This window comes from Nycticebus coucang, chromosome 10 (assembly GCF_027406575.1).
Source record: "Nycticebus coucang isolate mNycCou1 chromosome 10, mNycCou1.pri, whole genome shotgun sequence".
Taxonomy (NCBI): domain Eukaryota; kingdom Metazoa; phylum Chordata; class Mammalia; order Primates; family Lorisidae; genus Nycticebus; species Nycticebus coucang.
In genome coordinates this window covers 21,559,166-21,577,621 of record NC_069789.1, presented here as the reverse complement: position 1 = coordinate 21,577,621, position 18,456 = coordinate 21,559,166, and the positions used below count along the sequence as shown (strand labels likewise).

At 38.0% G+C, this 18,456-nt stretch overlaps 1 protein-coding gene across 9 annotated transcripts in view; it reads left to right on the top strand.

Moving 5' to 3' along the window:
- Nucleotides 1-18,456, top strand: part of LYST (lysosomal trafficking regulator) — a 205,892-nt gene that overhangs the window by 52,831 nt on the left and 134,605 nt on the right. For 8 of the 9 annotated variants that reach the window (XM_053605216.1, XM_053605215.1, XM_053605214.1 and 5 more), the window contains 3 exons: nucleotides 2,928-3,084; nucleotides 11,518-11,744; nucleotides 12,237-12,303. In XM_053605216.1, the coding sequence (XP_053461191.1) occupies nucleotides 2,928-3,084; nucleotides 11,518-11,744; nucleotides 12,237-12,303 (451 nt within the window). The remainder of the gene's footprint in view (nucleotides 1-2,927; nucleotides 3,085-11,517; nucleotides 11,745-12,236; nucleotides 12,304-18,456) is intronic. The other variant, XM_053605218.1, reaches the window with a different exon arrangement.

The following is an 18,456-nucleotide window of genomic DNA, read 5'->3' as shown; positions in this document are numbered from 1 at the left end:
CAATTATATAAAATAATATATGTGAAGGATCTTCAAAAAGTTCATGTAAAATGTGTTTTATAAAAAATATGCATAAAGTTAAAAAAATTTTGCACCAAATTAACTCATCCTAACTTGTCATATCATGTCTGAAAATGATATAGTTTGAGGCACTAGGAAGCATAGGACATCAGTTGAAAAGAGGCTCTGTCAGAGCAACGTGTATTTTGCTAAAATTGAAGCAAGAACAGATATCAAATTTATGGTGAAGCTTTTATAACAGCAGAAACAATAGCCAACACCATAGACATCTCAATTGGTTCAGCTTACACAATCCTGATTCAAAATGAAAGATGAGCATGCTTTCAATTTGAAAGGTGCCAAAACCTTTGCACCCAGATCAACTGCAGACAAGAGCAAGCTTTCAATGGATATTTTAAACAAGTGGCATCGAGATCCTGAACCATTTCTTGGAAGAATTGTAAGAGGAGACAGAACAGCTTTACCAATGTGATCCTGAAGACAAAGCACAATCAAAGCAAGGGCTACCCAGAGCCAAGGTCAAGGCAGCGTGTTTTTTGGATGCTCAAAGCATTTTGCTTGTTGACTTTCTGAAAGGCCAAAGGACAATAACATCTCCTTATTGTGAAAGGCAAAAGTAAGCCAAAGCTGTAGCAGAAACATGCTGGGGAAACTTCAGCGCAGAATCCTGCTGCACAGTGCAATGCTCCTGCTCGCTCTCTCGTTCCTCTAGCCAAACAAGGATAATTCTGCAGCAGTTTTGATGGGAGATCAGTAGGGACCCCCATATGTCCTGATTTGGCTCGTTCAGACTTCTTTTTGTTTCCTAATCTTAAAATGTCTTAGAGGTACCCATTTTTCTTTTTAGTTAATAATATAAAAGAGACTGCATTGACATGGTTAAATTCCTAGGACCCTTGGTTCTTCAGGGATGGACTAACTGGCTGTTACCATCACTTACAAAAGTGTCTTGAACTTGATGGTAACGTCTTTTATGAAATAAAGTTTATAATTTTAATTTTTATGTTTTAATTCTATTTTTCCATGAACTTATTGACGCCTAATTTATTAGCATTAAGTTATATGAAGTATAATTTCACTTAATTGTGGTTTTTAGTCCTTTATTATTGTATGAAGGTGTGACAGTTAAGTTCAGGAACTTGCCACTGTGTGCTTTCATTGACAGTGCTGTACAAACAACTTGGTAAGGGTTCATAATTTTTTTTTTAATTGAGATAGAGTCTCACTTTATTGCCCTCAGTAGAGTGCGGTGGCATGATAGCTCACAGCAACCTCGAACTCTGGCTCAAGCAATTCTCTTGCCTCAGCCTCCCTTGTAGCTGAGACTACAGATGCCTGCCACAATGCCCAACTATTTTTTTCTTTTTTAGCAGGCCCAAGGCCAGGTTTGAACCCACCAGCCCTGCTGCATGTGTGGCACTCTAACCACTGAATGAAGGGCGCCCAGCCTGTGTCTCACAGCTGTGTTCATGTTGATGTGTGGTGGTATCTTGCTGAGTGGTGTTCATTATTGTTGTATGTTTTTGTGTGCCATCACAAGAATGTCAGGGCAATGAACAAAAATTAAATTTCTTGTTAAATTTGCCAAGAATGGAAGTGAAATCAGGGCCACGTTAGTCCCCATGTTAATGCCATGAAGAAAATGGCAGTGTACAAATGGATTGAACTTCTTTCCTAGGGGAGAAAAAGCATCATGGAGGAAGAGAGGTCATGGCAGCAAGTAACAAGCAGAGTGATGAAAACATTGCAAAAATTGTCAAATTAGGCTTGGCCCCCATAGCTCAGTGGTTAGGGTGCTGGCCACATACACGTGGGTTGGCAGGTTCAAACCCGGCCCGGGCCTGCTAAACAACAATGACAACTGCAACAACAACAAAAAATAACCAGGCATTGTGGCAGGTGCCTGTAGTCCCAGCTACTTGGGAGGTTGAGGCAAGAGAATCGTTTAAGCCCAAGAGTTTGAGGTTACTGTGAGCTGTGACACCATAGCACTCTACCAAGGGTGACATAATGAAACTCTGTCTCAAAAAAAAAAAAATTGTCAAATAATACATCAAACTTGTCAACTGACTATGAGAAGCATAGCAGACCAAATAAACATCAGTCATCTTTTCTGAAGAGGCAATGTTTATGAATTTGTATTAGTGGGACAGACTGTTAACCAGGTTTACTATTTGGAAGTAATGAAAAGGCTGTATGAAAAAGTTACACAAAAACTACCTGAAGTTTTGGCCAACAACTCATGACCTCTGCATCACGACAATGCACCAGCTCACATGGCACTGTTTTTGAGAGAGGTTTTAGCCAGAAAACAAAGAACTGTATTGGAACATCCTCCCTACGCATCTGTTCTTGCCCCCTCCCCCCAATTACTTTTTTCTTTACCCAAAGATAAAGGAAATATAAAAAGTAAGACATTTTGATGACATTCAGGATATCAAGGGTAATATGATGAGAGCTCTGATGGCCATTCCAGAAAAAGAGTTCCAAAATTGCTTTGCAGGGTGAACTAGGCACTGGCATTGGTGCATAGCTTCCCAAGGGGAACACTTTGAAGGTGACTGTAGTGATATTCAGCAATGAGTAGCTAGGATGAGTTTGTGAACTTGTCAGACCAGTCTGACTAAAATTAAATTTCTTAAATAGATTTATTTTTCAACAAAATTGAAGCGACCTATAGCTTTCTCTGTTAAAAACTTTCTTTTTTGAGGTAAGTTGTCTGAGAGTTTGGGAAATTTTGCCTAGTGAATTTCATGATTTATAATGATAATAATATTGATTACTATGGTTTTATCTTCAAGAAAATATTAAAATTGTCCTGAATATGACTTTGAGTAATAAGTGTTCTATTACTAAATATGAGCAAATGTTACAGCTTTTACCTTTGAATTACATTGGCTTTATAGAGTCATCAATCTGAGGAAGAATTGTCATCCCAGCCTGGTGATTTTTCAGAAGAAGCTGAGGATTCTCAGTGTTGTAGTTTTAAACTTTTAGTTGAAGAAGAAGGTTATGAAGCTGATAGTGAAAGCAATCCTGAGGATGGCGAAACTTGGGATGATGGTAAAATATCACTAACGCTCTTATGATCTGATCTGCAAGTCAGATTGTTAAATGGCAAAATGGTTCAGACTACTACTTTAGAATTGCCATATAATTATCATTGTTGCTTTATCTTATTTGATTTTCACAACAAATTCCAGTGTTTATATATGCAATTATAAGATTTATTTTGTTATCACGAACATTTTCTGAACACCTAAGAACATGGGGTAAGAGAAAAAGTCCCCACTTCCAATTTACAGTAGAACCTCTGTAAGTTGGCCACCCAATGGACCATGGCAAACTAGTCAGCATACAGAGGTGGTCATCATGAGGAACTAGGCCTACTGTACTGATATGTACAGGTGGTGCATGTCCGGTTGATGAAAATCAGGACAGCTGAAGGAGGTGGTCAGTGTCAGGTGGTGGTCTGCTGTGGAGGTTCTACTGTGCACTCTAGTGCAAAAAACGATAAATACAAGAAATGAATGGACTAAAGAAAATAAAATCAGCTGATACAATAGTAATAGTGATTGGGTGGTGAGGGAAGTCTTTTCTGCAAAGGCAATGTTCACCTTGAAGCCTACATAAAAACAAGTTAGCCAGATGGACATTGATAGGAAGAGCCTCTGGGCAGTTTGTTATGAAGGCTAAATAATATGAGGAATTCAGAACATCTTTCTGTGGCATCCAGTGATGCTGTAGCTTCGCTTTCTTCTTAGTTTACCACAGTCCATCTTGCCCTTAGGATGAAACCGCACTGTGAATTTGATCCTTTGTCTTCAGATTTAAAACTTGGGTAGAATGGAAAAGATGGATTGGTGAGAGCCAACATATTTCTGGGAAAGCTCCACCTTATTATGTTATGGTCTTACTATATCTCAGCACCATTAGTGTTTACTGAGTTTATCTTCCTTACGGTTGATTTTCTTTTTCCCATCAAGAAAATAGGAATGATCACTGATATCTTGAAGGACTTGATGGACCCATGTTGCTTTTGAAAAAATATTAGCTTGGGCGGCACCTATGGCTCAAAGGAGTAGAGCACCGGCCCCATATGCCACAGGTGGTGGGTTCAAACCCAGCTCCGGCCAAAAACTGCAAAAAAAAAAAAAATTTTTTTAATAGTGGCTTTATTATAGTACAACTGTGTCATAGGACAGTTTTTTTTTTTTAATATTTGTGGGTTTCTTTTGTGTTTTATGTTTGTAAAAGTAGATATCAATTTAAAGAATTCTTGTCTAGGTGGAAATTTATAAATTTCTTAACTATATGAACATTTCAAAAATATAGCAGTCTAAAAGACATATTAGTTAAATTTTCAAAACACATTATTCACTAAGACAAGATCTGTGTCTCATTTATGAAGAAGACAAGTTTAGATTCATCCAATCAATAGCCAAGCCTACCATTTCTAAGCCATATGGGCAGGCAAATTGAATGACTCTGTGATGTAGGTATTTCTAGGTCAGAAAGTTTGGGACAGTTTTTTTCCCAGTCATGTCAGAGGGATGTGTTAAATCTGTAATCATACGTGTATAAAAATTACTATTGCTAATACCTGTGGTTCTATTGAAGACCAAAATTACTTTTTTTTTTTTTTTTTATTGTTGGGGATTCATTGAGGGTTCAATAAGCCAGGTTACACTGATTGCAATTGTCAGGTAAAGTCCCTCTTGCAATCATGTCTTGCCCCCATAAAGTGTGACACACACCAAGGCCCCACCCACCTCCCTCCTTCCCTCTTTCTGTTTCCCCCCCCATAACCATAATTGTCATTAATTGTCCTCATATCAAAATTGAGTACATAGGATTCATGCTTCTCCATTCTTGTGATGCTTTACTAAGAATAATGTCTTCCACGTCCATCCAGGTTAATACGAAGGATGTAAAGTCTCCATTTTTTTTAATGGCTGAATAGTATTCCATGGTATACATATACCACAGCTTGTTAATCCATTCCTGGGTTGGTGGGCATTTAGGCTGTTTCCACATTTTGGCGATTGTAAATTGAGCTGCAATAAACAGTCTAGTACAAGTGTCCTTATGATAAAAGGATTTCTTTCCTTCTGGGTAGATGCCCAGTAATGGGATTGCCAGATCAAATGGGAGGTCTAGCTTGAGTGCTTTGAGGTTTCTCCATACTTCCTTCCAGAAAGGTTGTACTAGTTTGCAGTCCCACCAGCAGTGTAAAAGTGTTCCCTTCTCTCACATCCACGCCAGCATCTGCAGTTTTGAGATTTTGTGATGTGGGCCATTCTCACTTGGGTTAGATGATATCTCAGGGTTGTTTTGATTTGCATTTCTCTAATATATAGAGATGATGAACATTTTTTCATGTGTTTGTTAGCCATTCGTCTGTCGTCTTTAGAGAAAGTTCTATTCATGTCTCTTGCCCATTGATATAAGGGATTGTTGGCTTTTTTCATGTAGATTAATTTGAGTTCTCTATAGATGCTAGTTATCAAGCTTTTGTCTGATTGAAAATATGCAAATATCCTTTCCCATTGTGTAGGTTGTCTCTTTGCTTTGGTTATTGTCTCCTTAGCTCTCCAGAAGCTTTTCAGTTTAATGAAGTCCCATTTGTTTATTTTTGTTGTTGTTGCAATTGCCATGGCAGTCTTCTTCATGAAGTCTTTCCCCAGGCCAATATCTTCCAGTGTTTTTCCTATGCTTTCTTGGAGGATTTTTATTGTTTCATGCCTTAAGTTTAAGTCCTTTATCCATCTTGAATCAATTTTTGTGAGTGGGGAAAGGTGTGGGTCCAGTTTCAGTCTTTTACATGTAGACATCCAGTTCTCCCAACACCATTTATTGAATAGGGAGTCTTTCCCCCAAGGTATGTTCTTGTTTGGTTTATCAAAGATTAGGTGGTTGTAAGATGTTAGTTTCATTTCTTGGTTTTCAGTTCGATTCCAAGTGTCTATGTCTCTGTTTTTGTGCCAGTACCATGCTGTCTTGAGCACTATGGCTTTGTAGTACAGACTAAAATCTGGTATGCTGATGCCCCCAGCTTTATTTTTGTTACAGAGAACTGCCTTAGCTATACGGGGTTTTTTCCGGTTCCATACAAAACGCAGAATCATTTTTTCCAAATCTTGAAAGTACGATGTAGGTACTTTGATAGGAATGGCATTGAATAGGTAGATTGCTTTGGGAAGTATAGACATTTTAACAATGTTGATTCTTCCCATCCATGAGCATGGCATGTTCTTCCATTTGTTAATATCCTCTGCTATTTCCTTTCTGAGGATTTCATAGTTTTCTTTATAGAGGTCCTTCACCTCCTTCGTTAGGTATATTCCTAGGTATTTCATTTTCTTTGAAAGTATGGTGAAGGGAGTTGTGTCCTTAATTAGCTTCTCATCTTGACTGTTATTGGTGTATACAAAGGCTACTGACTTGTGGACATTGATTTTATATCCTGAAACATTACTGTATTTTTTGATGACTTCTAGGAGTCTTGTGGTTGAGTCTTTGGGGTTCTCTAAGTATAAGATCATGTCGTCAGCAAAAACGGAGAGTTTGACCTCCTCTGCTCCCATTTGGATTCCCTTTATTTCCTTGTCTTGCCTAATTGTATTGGCTAGAACTTCCAGCACTATGTTGAATAGTAAAGGTGACAGAGGACAACCTTGTCTGGTTCCAGTTCTAAGAGGAAAAGCTTTCAGTTTTACTCCATTCAGTAAAATATTGGCTGTGGGTTTGTCATAGATAGCTTCAATCGGTTTTAGAAATGTGCCACCTATGCCTATACTCTTCAGTGTTCTAATTAGAAAAGGATGCTGGATTTTATCAAATGCTTTTTCTGCATCTATCGAGAGGATCATGTGATCTTTATTTTTGCCTCTGTTAATATGGTGGATAACGTTTATAGACTTGCGTATGTTAAACCAGCCTTGCATCCCTGGGATGAAGCCTACTTGATCATGATGAATGACTTTTTTGATGATAAGCTGTAATCTATTGGCTAGGATTTTGTTGAGAAATTTTGCGTCTATGTTCATGAGTGAGATTGGTCTGAAATTCTCCTTTTTGTTTGGGTCTTTTCCTGGTTTTGGTATCAGGGTGATGTTTGCTTTGTAGAATGTGTTGGGGAAGATTCCTTCTTCCTCAATTTTTTGGAATAATTTCTGCAGTACAGGAATAAGCTCTTCCTTGAAGGTTTGATAGAATTCTGGAGTGAAGCCATTTGGACCAGGGCATTTTTTGGTTGGAAGATTTTTTATTGTTTCTTTGATCTCAGTGCTTGAAATTGGTCTGTTCAGGAGCTCTATTTCTTCCTGGCTGAGTCTAGGGAGAGGGTGCGATTCCAAATATTGATCCATTTCTTTCACATTGTCAAATTTCTGGGCATAGAGTTTCTGGTAGTATTCAGAGATGATCTCTTATATCTCTGTGGGATCAGTTGTTATTTCCCCTTTATCATTTCTGATTGAGGTTACTAGAGATTTTACTTTTCTATTCCTCATTAGTCTGGCCAATGGTTTATCTATTTTATTTATTTTTTCAAAAACCCAACTCCTTGTTTCATTATTTTTCTGAATGATTCTTTTGTTTTCAATTTCATTGATCTCTGATTTGATTTTGGATATTTCTTTTCTTCTACTGAGTTTAGGCTTAGATTGTTCTTCTTTTTCCAATTCCATAAGATCTCTTGTGAGATTGTTGATGTGCTCTCTTTCTGTTTTTCGAATGTAGGCATCTAAAGCGATGAATTTTCCTCTCAAAACTGCTTTTGCAGTATCCCACAGGTTTTGGTAGTTTGTGTCTTCATTGTTGTTATGCTCAAGGAAGTTAATGATTTCCTGTTTTATTTCTTCCTTCACCCATCTGTTATTCAACAGAAGATTGTTTAGTTTCCATGCCTTTGGGTGGGGTCGAGCATTTTTGTTAGAGTTGAGTTCCACCTTTAGTGCCTTATAGTCTGAGAAGATACAAGGTAAAATTTCAATTCTTTTGATTCTGTTGGTATTTGTTTTGTGTCCCAGGATATGATCAATTTTGGAGAATGTTCCATGGGGTGATGAGAAGAATGTATATTCTTTATCTTTGGGATGGAGTGTTCTATATGCGTCTTGTCAAGCACAGTTGTTCTAGGGTCTCATTTAAGTCTCTTATATCCTTGTTTAATTTCTGTTTAGAGGATCTGTCCAGCTCTGTAAGAAGAGTGTTAAGGTCCCCTGTTATGATGGTATTATCAGATATCATATTGCTCAGACTGAGTAAGGTCTGTTTCAAGAATCTGGGAGCATTTAAATTGGGTGCATAGATATTTAGAATTGAAATGTCTTCTTGTTGTATTTTTCCCTTGACCAATATAAAGTGACCATCTTTGTCTTTTTTGACTTTAGTTGCTTTAAATCCACATGTATCTGAAAATAAGATTGCAACTCCTCTTTTCTTCTGAATTCCATTTGCCTGAAAAATTGTCTTCCAACCCTTGACTCGGAGCTTTAATTTGTCTTTTGAAGCCAGGTGTGTTTCTTGCAGACAGCAAATGGATGGCTTGTGTTTTTTAATCCAGTCAACCAATCTATGTCTCTTCAGTGGGGAATTCAAGCCATTGACATTTATTGAGATAATTGATAAGTGTGGTAGTATTCTATTCGTCTTATTTTGTGAGAGTCCATTGCTTAGTTTTATCTTTTGCATCAGTGTGGAGGTTAGGCTCTGTCCTTTAATTTCTGAGTTCTTACTTTGCTGCTGATCCATTGTGGTGGTCAGTGTGCAGAACAGGTTGAAGTATTTCCTGTAGAGCTGGTCTTGTTGTGGCGAATTTCCTCAATGTTTGTATATCCGTAAATGATTTGATTTCTCCATCAATTTTGAAGCTTAGCTTAGCAGGGTACAGAATTCTGGGCTGAAAATTGTTCTGTTTAAGTAGATTAAAGGTAGATGACCATTGTCTTCTTGCTTGGAAAGTTTCATTAGAGAAGTCTGCGGTCACTCTGATGGATTTGCCCCTGTAGGTCAACTGGCGCTTACTCCTGGCAGCTTGCAGAATCTTTTCTTTTGTCTTGACTTTGGACAGGTTCATCACAATGTGTCTTGGAGAAGCTCGGTTAGAGTTGAGGCGACCTGGGGTCCGATATCCCTCTGAAAGCAGTGTGTCAGAATCTTTGGTGATATTTGGGACATTTTCTTTTATAATATTCTCTAGTATGGCTTCCATTCCTCTGGGGCATTCTTCTTCCCCTTCTGGAATTCCTATAACTCGTATGTTGGAACGCTTCATAAAGTCCCATAATTCTGACAGTGAACGTTCTGCTTTCTCTCTCTTCTTTTCTGCTTCTTTTACTATCTGAGTTATCTCAAAAACTTTGTCTTCTACCTCTGAAATTCTTTCTTCTGCATGGTCTAACCTGTTGCTGATACTTTCCATTGCATCTTTAAGTTCCCTGATTGACTGTTTCAGTTCCTTCAGCTCTGCTATATCCTTTTTATATTCTTCACATTGTTCATCTCTGATTTGATTCTGTTTTTGGATTTCCTTTTGGTTATTTTCCACTTTATTAGCAGTTTCCTTCATTGTTTCCATCATTTCTTTCATTGTTTTCAACATGTGTATTCTAAATTCCCTTTATGTCATTCCTACCATTTCTGTATAGGTGGAATCCTCTGCAGTAGCTACCTCATGGTCCCTTGGCGGGGTTGTTCTGGACTGGTTCTTCATGTTGCCTGGAGTTTTCTGCTGATTCTTCCTCATGGGTGATTTCTTTTATCTGTTTCCTTGCCCTAATTTTCCTTTCACTTCCTCTTGCTCTTTAAGTTCTCGTGTCTGTGGACTAAGGGTTACAGGACCTGAAGTGTGAGAAGGTTTAAGAGCAAAAAAGGGATGAAAGAAAGGAGGACCGAGTGATAACAAAAAAAAAAAGAAAAATAGAGAAAGGAGAGGGGGTGGGTAAAAGGAATATTGACAAAAAGAAGAGAGGCACAGAAAGAGGGAGACAGAGCAATATAGGTGTACAGTAGGGTACTTTGATACAACCTTAAAAAAAAAACCACCTTCTGGGGGTGCCCAGTTGGGTGGTTCCCTTGAGGTCAGCAGCTCTTTGCTAACCTGATCAGACACAGTACCCCACCTCCCTCCACCAAGTAGAGAAGAAAGACAAAAATGCTATAAATCAAACCAAAACAAGCAAACAGAAAACTTTACGGGATAAAATTGGCTGGAAAAACCAAATAATAGCGGTAGAAACACTAACAAAAATGAAGTTCTAATTATTGAAATAGGCAGCAATGGGAAATTATAATTAAACTAGAAAAATTGAGAAAGAAAAAGGATCTGTATGGAAAAGGTTGAACTTAAAAAACAAAACAACAATCAACAACATCAAAATAAACAAAAAAAACAACCAAACCAAAAAAAAAAAAAAAAAACCACAACCAAAAACAAAGCAGTATGTATATGTTATTGAATATTGTCTGGGCAACACGTGGTCTTCTGGGGTATGAGATGTTAATCACAGTTCTGATACGACTGGAGGCTGCTAGTTTCTCAAACCCCAGCAGGTAGACACCCTAAATCTCTCTTCAGCCCACTTAAAAGGCACTTTGAACTTGTTCACTTACTGAGCAGAAGCTTTCTCAGGGAAGTGCTTGTCACTGGAATCACTGCTGAAGTGGCTATCCACTTACCCTGTGTGTCAAAACTGGTCTCCCTCTGCCCCAGAGGGTTAGGGCTGCAAGGCGGCTGAGACCCCGCCCTTAGGCTACTTGGTCGCTGGGTTACCAGCTCCCACCCAATTCCAGCTCTGCGACCCTGAGGGCGGAGCTTGCCGGGGCAGATCCCTCACAATGTCTGCCTGTGACCCAGAGCCAAACACTATTAGCTCCGTCTGGCTCAGCGGCTCAGACTGGGGCCCTAGACAAAGGCCAAAGTTCTCCACACTCCCGCTCAGGCTCTCCCCAAGGCAGTTCAGCTGAGTGCCAAGTCCAAAGACACCAAAACAGTTCACAGGTAAGGCCTTTCTGGTTTGCAGTCTTGCTGCTACTGAACTTACAGTTGTGGGCGGGTTTAGACGGATTGAACACACGCGACCACTTGCCGGTTTTCCACTGTTTTAGTCCTCCTCTTGGGGTCCAGAAGTCTCTCGCTGACTCCCTGTATCCTCTCAGGGGTGAAGATGGGCATATCCCACCAGCCAGAGATGCCTGGAGTCCTATCTCCCCAGACTCACGGTGCCCAAATGCAAGGAAGCTGTTACTCGGCTGCCATCTTGCTCTGCCTCCTGCCGACCAAAATTACTTTTAAGGCTACTCATTAATCTTCAAAATATCCAGGAGGCTTGATTATTCAGGAAGCATATTGTAATCAAGTGTCCTATTGTAGGAAAAGGTTGTGTGAGCATCTCTAGATAGCACTTTGCCACTAGATCTAAAATGGTGAACAAAATTTGAAATATTTAATGTTTAGGGATTAAAAATAATCTTTTCTTTTTCCCTTTTCAGAGGCAGATTTAAAGCTTGAAATAGAAGGTTTTAGTGCATCAAGCAGTCCAAATGCCTTACCTGAAAACCTCACTCAAGGGGAAATAATATATCCTGAGATTTGTATTCTGGAATTAAATTTGCTTTCTGTTAGTAAAGCCAAACTTGACGTCCTTGCTCATGTATTTGAGAGTTTGTTGAAAATTATTAGGCAGAAAGAAAAAAATATTTTTCTGCTCATGCAACAGGTAAACACTATATTTAGTTAAATGTGATTGATATTTACCAGACTTGTGTTCTAATAACACAACTCCTTATGTATAACCCAACCAGTCTGAAAACTGAGATGACTCACTGCTTACCTTTAAAAATGCACCTTAGGTGCATTTTTACCTACAAATGGTATTCCAAAAGGTTCTAATTCTATAATTTTCTAAGCTAGCATAAAAATTAATGTTGTCATTAGCTAGCCAGAATTAATGCTCATATGTTTTCTGAGAATGTACCTATTATTTTAGAAAATCAGAAAATTCAAAAACAGTATAAAAATAAAATGAAAATTATGTGTAATCCTATGTAGTATTCTTTCCAGACATTTTAAAGTACATAAATATTTATACAGTAGACTTAGACTGACCCCCCAATCAAATAAGTAATAAGTTGTTATGACATTATAATTCCTTTATGCTTGTGTGAGGGTAAGAAATTTAATTTCTTATGTTTTGTTTTTTAATCTTCAGGGAACTGTGAAAAATCTTTTAGGAGGGTTCTTAAGTATTTTATCACAGGCTGATTCTAATTTTCAAGGTGAGTCAAAACTGTTATTTCAAAACAATAATTTGGAAATTATTTTATGTGAAAAGTTGATTATAATGGTTTCCATTGGCATGGCACTCTGTGATTTCCAAAATATTTTTATGTGCAGTCATCTCATTTACTTTTTAGATCCACCCAATGAAACAAACGTATTGTGAGTATCTTTATAGAGAGGAACATCTAGATTCCAGGTGATTGGGTTGAGGGCCATCCACGGAGGTGAGATTGTCACTGTAACCCAGTCTAAACACTGTTGCTGCCATATCTGATATTGATTATCTGCTCTCTGCTTCGTGCTTCTTCAGAAATTTGAGAAATTCATTATAAACACATGATATGATGTCTAACCACAAGCAACCTAAATTTTAGCTAGAGAATTAAGGCTAACATCCATGAAATGTTGATTTGGGTTTGTCTTATGTTTCCTTGTGATTAAATCTAGGTTATACGTTTTTGGCAGGAATACTCAGAAGTGGTGTTAAGTCCTTCTGAGTACATCATGTCCAAGGATTTATGATACCTAGATTTTATTATTGGTGATGTTAACTTTGATCACATGGCTAAGATGGCATCTGCCCCCCGGGTTTCTCCATTTTAAAGTTACTACTTTTCCCTTTATAAAGTATCTTGTGGGGAGATAACTTGAAACTAGGTAAATATCCTTTTTCTTATCATACTTCAACTTACAAATCCATTGATGATTGATGACTAAACCAATTAATACTGTAATATTTATCAAATGTGATTTTCTGTTTTCTGCACTCCCTGTATGTTTATTAATTGGGATTATACTGTATGTAAATGCTTTCTCTTCTCTTCCATTTACTTGTTTAGTAGGTGGATATTTTAAAATTTATTTTGCTAGGCATTTATTTAGCGAGCCCTAGTGATTTGAAGACTTACTTCCATCTTCGTTCCAGGAAATTCTGTTAGATCATTGTTTAGTAACAACTTTATTGGGATTTAATTCCCGTACCATACAACTCAGCCTTTCAGAGTGTACAGTTCAGTGTCCTTTAGTGTGCTTACAGAGTTGTGTGACTGTCACCATGATGGATTTCAGAACATTTTCGTCACTCCCAGAAGAAGCGCTGTACTCCCTGTTTCCCCTTCTCCCCATACAATCCCTCTGTCTTGGGCCATCACCTGTCTACTTCCTGCTGCTATAGATTTGCCTATTCTGGATATTTCATATAAATGAAGTAGATGTTCTTTTGTGACTGTTTCTTTTTCCACACAGCATAATGCTTTTAACATTTATTCATCTTGTAGCATGCTTTAGCACTTCACTTCTTTTTTATTGTTTCTTTCATTTGATTTTTTATTTTGTATAGATTACTTTTTGAGTTTTTCTTAATAGGCTTTAGTTTTTAGAACAGCTTTAGGTTTACAGAGAGATTGAACAGATAGTTTAGAGAGTTCCCACATTTCACCCCTTCTGGCAGTTTCCCCATTATTAATATCTAAGTATTTATGATATGTGTTATAATTAATAAAACCTGTATTGATATATTATTATTAACTAAGGTCCATAGTTTATTCAAATTTCCTCAAGAATCTTATCCACGATACCACATTATAGTTCGTAGTCATATCTCCTTAGGCACCTCGTAGCTATTGTTTAGACTTCTCTTGTTTTCGCTGACCTCCACAGTTTTGAGGAGGACTCAGGGGTATAGTAAAGAATGTCTCTCTGTTGGAATTTGTCTCATTGTATAGCTATCTCACTGTGATGTTTGATTTGCGTTTCACTAAAGAATAGTGATATTGAGAATCTTTGAATATGCTTATTGGCCTTTTGTATATCTTGTTTGAAGAAACGTCTTTTCAAACTTTTTGCTTATTTTTGAAGTGGGTTCTTTTTTGTTGTTGAGTTCTAGGAGTTCTCTCTCTATTCTAGATATTAATTTCTTATCAGATATGTGGTTTGCTAATATTGTCCTTCCATTCTGTGGGTTGTCTTTTTACTCTGTTGATAGTATCCTTTGATGTTTTCATTTTGAAGGAAAGTTTGTCTGTTTTTTTCTTTTTGTTGCCTGTACCTTGGGTGTCATATCCAAGAAGTCATTGATAAAATCCCATGTTATGGGATCCTAAGTTTTCTTCTAAGAGTTTTGTAGTTTCTTCTCTTACATTTAGATCCTTGTTCCATTTTTTTTTTTCTTTTTGCTGTTTTTGGCTGGGGCTGGTTTTGAACCCACCACCTCTGGCATATGGGGCCTGTGCCCTACTCCTTTGAGCCACAGGCGCTGCCCGATCCTCATTCCATTTTTAATTAATTATTGTATATGAGGTATGTTAAGTTCACAAACACATTCTAGAAAAAGTGCTACACACCTTATTTCTTGCTATCCCTACAGTCACCTTCAAAGTACTCCCCGTGGCCATCTGGTGACTGTGGTGATATTTAGCAATGAAGTATGTAGCACTTTTTCTAGGATGAGTTCATGAGCTTAATTATCAGACATGTACAATGACAGCTCTGATGGCCGTTCCAGAAAAAGAGTTCCAAATTGCTCTGAAGGGTAGACTAGGTGCTGGTGTCAGTGCATGGCTTCCCAAGGGGAGGAAGTACCTTGAAGGTGACCAGAGTGATAGTCAGCAGCAAGGGATATGCTGCTTTTTCTACAATGAGTTCACAAACTTAATTGTCCAGCCTCGTATGATATGAGGTAAGGACCCAACCTTATTCTTTTGCATGTGGATATCCAGCTTTTCTGGCACCATTTATTGAAAAGACTGTCCTTTCCCACATTGACTGGTCTTGGCACCTTTATAAAAAATCATGATTATGCTGGGGATATGGACTTTTGGGAGGAAGATCATAGAACTAAAGAGCCATTTTATTACATCACATCCAGGGTATATACTGTCAACGTGATTTATGGCTATTGATGTTGACCTGGATCACTTATATTAAATAATGTTTGTCTGGCTTTTTCCCTTTCCTCTTTCCCCTTTCCGCTCTTCCTTTTTTTTTTTTTGGTGGAATAACATTCCGTGGTGTGGATATCCCACATTTTATTTCCATTCATCAGTTGATACACAACTGGACTCTTCCATTTTTTTCTGCTATCAGCAAAATACTGATATGAACACTTATACACAAGTTTCAGTGTGAATATATGTTTACATTTCTCTTGGGTCATTTATTTTGGGTCATATGGTAACTCTGCGTTTATCCGTTTCTGAAATTGACAGACTATTTTCCAGAATGGCAGTGCCATCTTACATCCCTGCCGTCAGTGGTCCTAATTTCTTCATTTCCTTGTCAACACTTCCTATCTGTCTTTTATTATATCCGTCTTAGTGGGTGTGACGTGGTATCTCATTGTGGTTTTGACTTGTTTCCCTGAAGGCTAATGATAGCAAGCATATTTTCGTATGTTTCTTAGTCATTGTTGTGCTGCTGTAACTGAATACCGGTGGATAATTTATAAGGAACAGAAACTTATTTTCTCACAGTTCTAGGGGCTAGAAGTCCAGTATCAAGGTGCTAATAGCTGGCAAGGGCCTGCTTGCTGCATCTTCCCATGGCAGAAAGTAGAAGGGCAAAAAGTCCAAAACGGGCTGAATTCTCCCTCTTATAAGGACATTAAGCCCCCTCATGAAGGCAGAGCTCTTATGGCCTTATCACCTCCCAAAGGTCCCTCCTCCTAACAGTGCCACAACAGCAGCCAAATTTCAACACAAGTCTTAGACGAGGCTAACATTCGTATCATAGCAGAGTGCTTATTGGCTATTTGTGTGTTTTCTTTGGATTCCTTCAGAGAAATATCTATCTAAATCCTTTACCCATTTTGTTTTCTTTTTTTAATATTTTATTTATTTATGTTTTATTGTTTGGGATTCATTGAGGGTACAAAGAATTAGGATACACTGATGGCATTTATTAGGTAAAGTCCTTTTTTTTTTTTGTGGAGACAGAGTCTCACTTTATGGCCCTCGGTAGAGTGCCGTGGCCTCACACAGCTCACAGCAACCTCCAACTCCTGGGCTTAAGAGATTCTCTTGCCTCAGCCTCCCGAGTAGCTGGGACTACAGGCGCCTGCCACAACGCCTGGCTATTTTTTGGTTGCAGTTTGGCCGGGGCCAGGTTTGAACCCGCCACCCTCGGTATATGGGGCCGGTGCCTTACCGACTGAGCCACAGGCGCCGCCCCGGTAAAGTCCTTCTTGTAATTGTCTCCTGGCCCCAAAAGTGTGCCATACACCGTGACCCCCCATCCCTCTTCCTCCTCCCCTCTCCCCAATCCCTCATCCCCTACCCCACCCCTTCTATTAGCTCATCTACTGCCTTCATATTAGAATTGAGTGCATTATATTCTTGCTTTCCCATTCTTGTGATACTTTACTACGAAGAAGGTGTTCCACCTCTATCCAGGTTAATACGAAGGATGTAAAGTCTCCATCTCTTTTTAATAGCTGAATAGTATTCCATGGTATACATATACCATAGCTTGTTAATCCATTCCTGGGTTGGTGGGTATATAGGCTGTTTCCACGTTTTGGTGATTGTAAATTGAGCTGTGATAAACAGTCTAGTGCAAATGTCCTTATGATAAAAGGATTTTTTTTTTCTTCTGAGTAGTTGCCTCGTAATGGGATTGCAGGATCAAATGGGAGGTCTATTTTGAGATCTTTGAGGATTCTCCATATTTCCTTCCAAAAGTTTGTATTAGTTTGCAGTCCCACCAACAGTATAAAAATGTTCCCTTCTCTCCACATCCAGGCCAGCATCTGCAGCTTTGAGACTTTGTGATGTGGGCCGTTCTCACTGGTGTTAGGTGATATCTCAGGGAAGTTTTGATTTGCATTTCTCTGATGATTAGGAATGATGAACATTTTTTCATATGTTTGTTATCCATTCATCTGTCTTCATTTATTTATTTATTTTTTATTAAATCATAAACATATAGATCATGTATTCATTAATGCATTTATGGGGTATAGTGTGCTGATTTCATATAGAATTAGGAACTCTTACATCACACTGGTTAATATATACCTCATCTTGTTTACTTAATTATTGTGTTAAGACATTCATCTGTCTTCTTTAGAGAAGGTTGCCCAGTGATATAGGGGATTGTTGGGTTTTTTTGGTTGATTAATTTGAGTTCTCTGTAGATCCTGGTGATCAAGTTTTTGTCTGATTCGTAATATACAAATATGTTTTCTCATTCTGAAGGTTGTTCGTTTGCTTTGGTTATTGTTTCCTTAGATGTACAGAGGCTTTTCAGTTTAATTAAGTCCCATTTGTTTATTTTTGTTGCAAATGCTACGGAAGTCTTCATAAAATCTTTACCCAGGTGGTATCTTCAAGTGTTTTCCCCACACTTTATTCGAGGATTTTTATTGTTTCATGTCTTAGATTTAAATCTTTTATCCGTCTTGAATCAAGTTTTGTAAGTGATGAGGGGTGCGGGTCCAGTTTCAGTCTTTTCTATTCCAACCTTTTATTCAGTTTTTAATTTGAGTAATTACCTTTTAATATTTAAGAGTTTTTTCTTTGTTTTCTGGTTATTTCTTTTTCATATAAGGATATGGTATCTTCTTACATGTATATATGCCTGCTTATGATAATGAACATTTTAAAGTTTCCTCTATCTCCTAATTTTTTTTTTCTTTTTTGGGTCAATTTATCAATTTGTTTGTTTTTTAATGTCTTGATTTCAGTCTTTTAGGTAGCTGATTCTCTATGATTTTATGAGCCTTTTTAACCCATTTATATTTAATAAACTTGTAGGAGATTTCCTCTAATATTATAAAAGTAAGTTTGTTTCCTTTTTTGGCCTCTTCTCTGAATGGATGCTCTGTTGAAGAGCTCTGTGTGGATGTGGCATTGAGTATTAGGGGGCTCCCCAAATACACTAATGAGGAGAACTTTACTTTGGGAGGCCACTGGCACCACTATTACCCTATGTGGCACTTTGCCTACATTAGAAAAATGCATGTTCCACATGTAGAACTTGGCTAGCAAATAGTATCTTTATGCTAAGAAAAAGGCCTTCCTTTCTTCATGCAGGCAGCACAGCCTAACAGAAAGATGCATGGCTTAATCAGCAGCATTTAAGCTTTATTTCAGTCAAGATTTTTCCCTTTGATAAGACAACTTGACCAGGCTGCAGACTGCACAATTATCCTC